The sequence below is a fragment of the Kryptolebias marmoratus genome, linkage group LG18 (assembly GCF_001649575.2).
Source record: "Kryptolebias marmoratus isolate JLee-2015 linkage group LG18, ASM164957v2, whole genome shotgun sequence".
Taxonomy (NCBI): domain Eukaryota; kingdom Metazoa; phylum Chordata; class Actinopteri; order Cyprinodontiformes; family Rivulidae; genus Kryptolebias; species Kryptolebias marmoratus.
The window spans coordinates 19,345,203-19,353,759 of NC_051447.1; the positions used below are offsets into that span (position 1 = coordinate 19,345,203).

General features: G+C 46.7%; 1 protein-coding gene and 1 long non-coding RNA gene across 2 annotated transcripts in view; one reads left to right on the top strand and one right to left on the bottom strand.

The window, feature by feature from the left end:
* The window catches only part of lg18h12orf56 (linkage group 18 C12orf56 homolog), a 9,585-nt gene extending 3,777 nt beyond the window's left edge, over positions 1-5,808 (bottom strand). Inside the window, exons 1-6 of the mRNA XM_017441301.3 lie at positions 5,344-5,808; positions 3,343-3,541; positions 2,803-2,818; positions 541-715; positions 302-460; positions 155-219 (exon numbers count right to left, since the gene is read on the bottom strand). Coding sequence (XP_017296790.1) covers positions 155-219; positions 302-460; positions 541-715; positions 2,803-2,818; positions 3,343-3,541; positions 5,344-5,604 — 875 coding nt within the window. The 5' untranslated portion in view covers positions 5,605-5,808. The remainder of the gene's footprint in view (positions 1-154; positions 220-301; positions 461-540; positions 716-2,802; positions 2,819-3,342; positions 3,542-5,343) is intronic.
* LOC112449949 overlaps positions 1,955-8,557 on the top strand; it is a 7,928-nt gene continuing 1,325 nt past the window's right edge. The window contains exons 1-3 of the long non-coding RNA XR_003038501.2: positions 1,955-2,394; positions 6,735-6,961; positions 7,040-7,163. This is a non-coding gene — a long non-coding RNA (uncharacterized LOC112449949). The remainder of the gene's footprint in view (positions 2,395-6,734; positions 6,962-7,039; positions 7,164-8,557) is intronic.

Sequence of the window (8,557 nt, forward strand, 5' to 3'; positions counted from 1 at the left end):
CAGCAGGACCAGGTTTAGAGCTCCAACAGGACCAGGTTTAGAGCTCCAAACAGGACCAGGTTAGAGCTCCAAACAGGACCGGGTTTAGAGCTCCAACAGGACCGGGTTAGAGCTCCAACAGGACCAGGTTAGAGCTCCAACAGGACCGGGTTACCTGATGGAGTCTGATGAAGCTGTGCTCCTCCTCCTGTAGAGCGGGTCTAGCAGCAGAGTGGACCTCTGAACACACAAACATGTTTATATAAGACAGCAGGCAGAACCAGAACCAGTACCAGAACCAGACGGATTCTCCTCCACCCACCATCAGGAAGCTGTTCCAGGAGCTCTGCAGCTGGAGGTAAAGTTTGGACGTCTGAGAAACGGCGTAAAGGTGCAGCTCTGCCTCCCTCTCCTCCTCCTCTCTGTGGGCTTCGTCTCGCCTCAGCAGACGGGTCAGAACCGACCCGAACCTCCTCGTCACCTGCAACGCCACCGCAGCTATCGCTCTGGTTCGTCTCTGAACCCGAGTGGATCGTCACCGAACAGAAGTCGTTAACAAACCTGCGCGCCCTCGGGCCTTCCCTCCGCCGGCGGCGAGGCAGAGGAGGGTGAGGCGGAGCGGGAGGAAGATGGGGGAGGATGGGGGACCGTCAGGAGACCCAGAGTCTCGGGGTTGGGGCAGGAAGCGGAGCGGCTGGGCTTCAGAACCGGTTTGATCCCCTCATTTATCCACCGACTGGAGCAAAGGAAAGAAAGGTTTTATAAAACTCTGGAATCTTTCAGCTCTTTGGAAAATTAACTTGTTTTGTTTTTAACGTCGCTGCGTGCGAACAGAAACGCCTCTGACTGACGTCCTGCAGGGTTTACGCCCTGAGCGCCGGCGGTTAGCTCTAACTAAGCAACGATTCGGTGTCTGGTGACAATGAATCCGTTTCCTGACCGACTCTCAGAGGATTCAAAGGAGGGATTTAATCCCAGGATGCTCCAGCAAACAACAAAACAGGAAGGAAGCTTCGGCTCGGGAGAGAGAGCCAACATTCACAGACATACTGGCAGTTTAACAGTTCATTCACCGAACAAACAGGGGTCTGAGCGGCATGTGGAAGAACCATACACAGCCCTCGTGCTGCTCAGCTGCTCGGCCACGTGCCGTTCCCTCAGACTTTAATCATCCGATCCGATAAACGACAGCAGGAGCAGAATAAGCTGCTCAGCCCTCAGGCTTCCCAACAAGATCAACTTCCTGCCAACGTGTTTCTCTTCTGTTTGTAGAATCTGAACTGGACGTCACTGATTGATTGGTTTATTTTGAACATGGTGGGAGATGAAAGAAGTAGGAGGAAGTTAGCTTTATTAAATCCTGCCCCAGGTAGTTTAATTTGGCGGTCCTGGTAATGATTCAGTTCGTGACGAGCTGGCCCGTCGAACAGACGGCAGCAGACGCTCGGGATCCATCTAATGCCCCTTTTCCACCGGCTCTAAAGGTCCCGGCTCCACTCTACTCGGCTTGCTTTGCACGCGTTTCCATCTGCATTTTTTCGAGGCCGGTCCTGCTTCGGGCCGGCCCTGCTTCGTGGGCGGAGCAAGCTTAGCTCCTGTTCACTCATTGGTCGTGGGTGTGGCCAGATGCAAGCATAAAGAGCGACGGTAGGAATATAAACAGCAGCGTTAGCAGCGTTAGCTTACTCTGCAGCGTTTCTGCCGTCTGTCCCCCAGCTGAAGGCCTGTAAAGCCTGAAATCTCCGGAGGATAACAGCTGTCCTACTCATCCAGAGCATTTCTTCCACTGCGCCTCTCTTCCTGAAGTCTCAGGAGAATCCTCATAAGTTTAAAAAACAGCAACAACACAGGACCAACGTTGTCCATAGGGCTTCCGTTGTTTACACAACTCGCGCTAAGTTTCGGTAGCGCACCCCCCCGCGCCGTGGCCCCGCCCCCCGCAGCACGAGGAGGCGTTCCTCTGCTACCGACCAAACTGGCCGGTGAGAACGCGATGCATTCTTTATCGAGCCGAGCCGAGTAGAGCGGAGTAGAGCCGGTGTAAAAGGGGTAAAAGACTCTTCAGGCAGCACCGCCAGCCCGTGATGGGTTTCTGTCGGGGTCAGATCGCGGGTTAGAGAAATCCGGACAGCGCCACATTATGATTCTACCTTGGCGTGCTGCTTTCCTTGGGACGCAGGAACTGTCGCGGTTCCGACAGCGGGCGGCTGTGAAATCTGTATGCCCGCCTCGCCAACAGAAACGACCCCCCGGCCCACCCGCGTCGAACCCCATCAAGCGCTGATAACTCTGTGTGACGAGCCCGCGAGGCGTCCTCCGTCCACATTACGTCCTTCTGAGCGTCATCACCACGCCGACCTCCGCTTCCTTCCACTTCACGGATGAATAATTAAACTCCTGGAGCTGAAATCAGAGGTAACTGATTGGTGTTTTTATGTTCAACGCCGTCGTTGGTTCCAAGTTTAATGAAGCATAAATATTACAGCAGCAGACGACTGTTAATGAGGTGAACTCGTCTCGTTTGTAAATAAGTTATGAGCTAACTGAGACGCTGCTGAGGGTCAGAATACATCCAGGGAGCTGCCGTCCTGATTTCACCTGAACTCACAACAAAAAAACAACTGCAGCATAAAAAAGCTGATATTTCTCCCAAACTTTTTAAGCTCCGCCCTCTTCTTGTCGTTTCCTTCCCACGTAGGAAGCAGTTTCAGCGGTTTGCTCGCCACCTGAGCCGATAAACTGTCCGAGTCACCTGATAACCCTTCAGAATAAGACTTGTTTCTGGTTGTTAGTGAACGTCTGCTGGTGTGGACGTGTTCTCACCTTCCCGCAGGACGTCCTGTGGAGGAAACGGAGACGTGAGGTTAGAATTACAGCCATCAGAACGGCGATTTTCCTCTGAGATGAAATCGTGTTTTTGGTTGTGTCTGTTAGCGAAATAACTCTTGAACCACTGGATGGATTTTAAAGAAACTTCCAGGGAATAATCACTGCGCATGCGTCCACATCTGTCCCAATTTAAGATGGCCACCACAGCCAGCTGACCTTAGCATATTACAAATAATCCACTGGGACTTGGTGTGGTAGTAGATGTGCTGTTGGAGTCGACTGTTTGTCTGTTAGCAAAATATCTCGTAAAATCTGCAGAATCACAAGATGACTGATTGACTTTTAACGTCAGCCCAGTTCAAGATGGCAGCCACAGCCAGTTTAAAAAAACACCTATAAGTCAGATAGTTTTATAAAAAGATTTTAATTTCCTGTCGGGTTTTTAAGATTAAATTAAAGAGAATTTAAACAATCAAATCTCCACAAAATCTGAAAGTTTTAATCATTTATTCGATTTGTGGCTCGGGTTCGTACCTTCTGAGCTGTGCGTTATCGTCGGGCACTGGCTGGCTCTGCGAGTGGGCGGGGCTACCGGAGGAAACCCCTCCCTCCCGTCCCTCCTCCTCAGCCAATCGCGATCCTGCCTTGCCGGCTTCTCAGCGACGTAGGTGATGCGTATGTGCTGGCAGCGCTCCCTGTCCTTCGCACTCAGGAAACCCGGGAGGTCATTCACCTGAACAGGTGCGAGACAGGAAGTACCAAAATAAAAGCAGGGGGAAATAAAATCACCTTTGACCCCGTGAACCTTGAAATCAACAGTGATCACCCTTGACCTAAGAGGTGTCCAGCTTCACAGTTTAAATTTATTTTTTTCAAAAAGAGGGCTGGATTTCCTGATGACGTCACTCCAGACCAATAAAATCCAGTTTTCGATCCGGCGCTCTCATTAACGAAAACATTTAGTTTCCAGCTGATAAATCGGCAAATTTCAACAAATTAATAAATTAAATTATCAGGAAATGTTGAGGTTCTGGTGCTGATCGGGCTCACGATCCGGCTCCTACGATGTTTTAATCACGCTGCGGTTCTAGGCGTTGGTTTGCGCTCTCAGAGTTCCTCAACACACCGTGATGACATCACTGATTATGTCATCAGTCCCATTATGACATCACACTGATAATGGGTCCTGGCTGCTTCTAGTTTTTAGACTTTTTGTAGAAAAACACTTCCTGAAAATAATAATTATCTCCACTTCAGCGAAGAAAAACAAATGATCTAAAAAAGAAAAATAAATAAATGAGTGTTTTGATTTATTCTGGGACAGATCAAAGCCTTAATGACGCACTCAGGCGTGTAATCTGAGAATAATCTGACACTGTAACACAGACAGGATTACCGTCGGAATTAAACCGCTGACAGAAGTCGTGGAGATCAGAAGCTGAACTCAGACTCCTCAGACGATCCAACAAACTCTAAGAATATTTCAACTTATCGTCCGATGAGTCGTTAAATTAATCCCAGGGTTTCCTCTCACTTCCTGTCCTGTTGTTGCGCCCGAACATGGCCGCTGTAAAGTGTTCAAAATAAGACCTGCGCCGAGGCCACCGAGCGACCCGGGTCCTGACCCGGATCAGAACCAGAATTTAATCCAACATTCCATCAGTTTTTTACCTGAACCTCCTTGGTGGAGGAAACTAAAGGGGTCACCTGTGACCTTTGACCCTTTAAACCAACAGGCATCATCTTTGACCCATGAGGTGTCCAGCTGTGCAGTTTGACGTTCCTACATCACACTGTTGGAAAGTTAGAGCACTGGGTCATCTGTGATGGTGACCTTTGACCCTATGGCCTTGAAATCAATGGTGATCACCCTTGACCTAAGAGGTGTCCAGCTGTGGAGTTTAATTTCCCTCCGTTACGTTGCTGCATGGAACTAAATGTCCCAAGCTGTGAGTGAGAGGGTGAATGGTTGTCTCATTTGTCTCCATGCGTCCCTGCGACAGACAGGGACACATGGGGACCTGTCCAGGGTGTCCCTCGCCTCTCGCACAGTGACGTCTCGGAGGCGGGCGCCAGCTTCCCACCACTCGGAATGGAGAAGCAGATAAAAGAAATGTTATGGCTGGTTGGAGCACAAGATCATCTGTGACCTTGACCTTTGACCATATGACCTTAAAATCAATGGTGATCATCCTTGACCCATGAGGTGTCTTGAATCGGACGCACGTCCTGTTATTACCCTTTGAGCGTTTCTGTTAAAACCCATTTGATCCGGGAGATATTTTGCTAACAGGCCCAAACGAACAAGAGCAGAACATGTTAAGAGTGAAATAAGTGTAATTTTTCATTATTTTTAGCTGAAAATGAGTTTATTTTCGGATAATTTAACTTGAAATTTGAACAAATTGAGCGTCTTTTTGCAGATTAAGTGTCTGTGTTTTGACCCGTCGTGTTTTCGGTCCAATAAACCGAACAGGTTCGGTTCTGACCCAGTTTTAACTAAAACGAACTTTTTTCCTTCAGTTTGAAACTCACCAGCTCGATGTCGCGCACGCGCCCGAAGCTGACGGCCTCGGTGAGCGCGCGCGGCGGGAACTCCGTCAGGTACACGCGCTCGTCGCTCAGCACCGCGTGCATGTACGCCCTGCCGACCGCGTCCGACACCACCACGCACGGCTCGTAGGCTCGAATCCGCTCGTAGAGCCCGCGCGCCGCGGTCCGCTTCAGGAAGGAGTCCAGCCGCGCGTTCCGGCGCGTGAGGAGGAGGGAGCCGGATCCGGATCCGGTCCGGGCCATGACCGAGCCGCTCCGCCGAACTCAGCTCCTAGTTATTCGGGTGGAGGGGAGCGGGTTCCGAGCCGCTCTCCATCCGTTCGGGCCGTTTCTAAAGCACTGAACTGGGAGCGGGGAACCTCCATCCGAGCGCACTGCTCTCTGATTGGTCCGCGCGGTGATCCTCAGCGCTGATTGGCTACAAGAGAAGAGAGCGTCTGCTCCAGAAAGAGCTCTACTGCGCATGTCAGAAAAGTGTTCCGACAGCTTTAGGACAATTTAATAATAATCACATTAAATATGTTTTATTAATTTTAATTGATACTTTTGTTTTATTGGTTTCTATGCTGTGAGTTTCCCTAATAAAGGCGATTTATTAAATACAGTAGGAGAACTTTAAAGGTAAATATATAAAATTACTGAGAAATTACAGAGAAATGTAATTTCTGTGAAAATACAGTAAAAGCTTAAAGCTTAATGAGTTTGCTAAAGAAGATTAAACTAAGTTATTGTAGCTGAAAGAAGAAAAACACTCGCTAAAAGCTAAAATAAATGCAACGAGAAGTAGCTACATGTTAAATAAAAGCTAAAAGCAGCTGGCTAAAGGTAAATGTAGCAAAAGGCTAGATATAAGCTAAAACAAGCAAAATGCTGGCTAAAATTAGAAGTAGCATCACTCTAGATAAAAGATAAAAGCAGCAAAACATTAGCTAAAAGCTAACAGTAGCATAAGGGCTATGTTATAGGTGGTAAAATATTAGCTAAAAATTTAAAAGGCTAGCCAGAAGCTAACGACTAAAAATAAGAGAACAGTAGCTAAAGGCTAGATAAATAAAAATAATTTGGATTAATGCACATCATAGATAGATCTTTAGGGAAATTAAAAAAAGTAACATTAGCAAATATAAAAATGCAAACAAAGTAAAGATACATAGTATGATTTACACATATTTAATAATAATAATTAATATTGTATAACCAGTCCCCATCGGTTGTTAGGGTGGTGGATGTCCTCTGTCCTCCTGTTAGCCCTCCTCTTGAGTTTTTCCTTCTGTTAGTCCTGCCCTCGGGAAGGAGGAGTCTGTCACTGAACACCTCTGGTTGATGATGGCGGCAGTCAGAGGGTGACCGGCATTGACCGTAATGTCCATCAGTTTGTCCACAGTTCCGTCCTCTGCCACCGTCACCTCAAAGCTGTCCCACCTGGTCACTTTGTCCAACCTGGCTGTGTCCTCCTTGGATGTTCTGGCAACCACGGACTGATAGAACATCCACAGGAGTCTCCTGCAGATGTTAAAAGACCGCAGCCTCTTCAGGCGGTCCAGCCTGCTCTGACCCGTCCTGTCCAGGCGGGTGGTGTGCCGTCCAACCTCAGTCCAAGGTACCTTTAGGAGTCTCCAGCCTCCACCTCAGCCCCGTTCATCAGAATCCATTTTCTTCACCTGCTTGTCCTTTCCAGGTCGCGGGGAGCTGGTGTCCATCTCCATCCATCACAGCGAGAGGCAGGGGACACCTGGACAGGTCGCAAGTCTATCGCAGGTCCACATGGAGACAAACGAGACAACCTTCTCACTCTCACCGAGGTACAACTTTCACAGTTACCAGTTAACCTAACGGGCTAAAATAATTCAGTGAAGAAATAATTACGAACTAATATTGCAGTTTAGTCTCTGAATTTCCCAATATATGAGTTGAGGAACAATATTTTCTGTAGATTTGTACTTTTTTTTTAAATAGTATTTTAAAATCATTAATCAGTAGCTTTTTATTTAAAATCCTGCTGTTATTTCACCTATTTTTATTGTCATTATATCGCTCCAGTTAGTTTTTCTAAAGGAAAAATATTAGGAGCTTCTTAAAAGTGATTTTGTTTTGGCTTTTTTTATTAGTAGTCCTTTAGTTTGTAGTAGTTTGTGTGTTTTTTTGTAGTTTTCTGGCGTTCTTTTAGACCAAATAATTAAATTTAGCATTTATTTTTACAGAACTGTTGGAAAAATATATGTATCTAAAACTCTGTCTTACCAAATTAATATTTTAACTGTTTTCTTTGTTTAAATAGCCATTGAATTTTGGTGTTTTGCCCCATTTTACCACTAGAGGTCAGCAGAGTACAGTAAACCATAAACCCTGTTCTGTGAATGAGTTTTTATTCTTATTTTTATTGACAAACTTTCAAAATATATTTGAATTAATTCACTCACCGGCCACTTTATTGGGTCCACCTTTCCAGTACCGGGTTGGATCCTCTTTGTCTTCAGAACCGCCTTAATTATGATAAATTCAAGAAGATGTTGGAAACATTCCTCGGAGGTTCTGGTCCATATCGACAGGTTAGCGTCACACAGCGGCTGCAGGTCTGAATCTCCGGTTCCGCCTCATCCCAAAGGTTCTGATTGACCACTGGAGTCCAGTGAATCCAGACCAGACCAGAACATGTTCAGCCTGTGTGTCCTTTGCTGACAGGAGTGTTCAGAGAAGGTTCTACAGAACTTGTTTGTAACGAGAGGTTTCCTTTCTGTCTTCTGCAACCAGTCTGACCTCTGACATTAACAGGCCTTTTTTTATCCACACAAACGCCGCTCACTGGATCTTTCCTCCTTTTTTTGGACCGTCATCTTTATACCCCGGAGATGGTTGAGTGTAAAAATCCCAACAGATCAACAGTTTCTGAAACACTCAGACCAACAACAGGGCCGTATCCAGACTTTAAAAATCCTGAGGTCAACCACTCATTGTCCCCCTGCACATCAGTTACAATGAAGACCAAAACTTCCTTAAAATAGAAGCATTTATTTAAAACAAGTGGCTTGAATGTGTATATGACATGTGTGTGTAAATCCATGGGGATCAGCCTCATCTGAAGCAGCAGAGGACTCAGGGCACAACCATGATGACTCACTGAAATGACATGAATTAGTTTATATGAATGTTGATTCAAAACACAAGATTTTAGCAGAGATTTCACCTTTTTATCAAA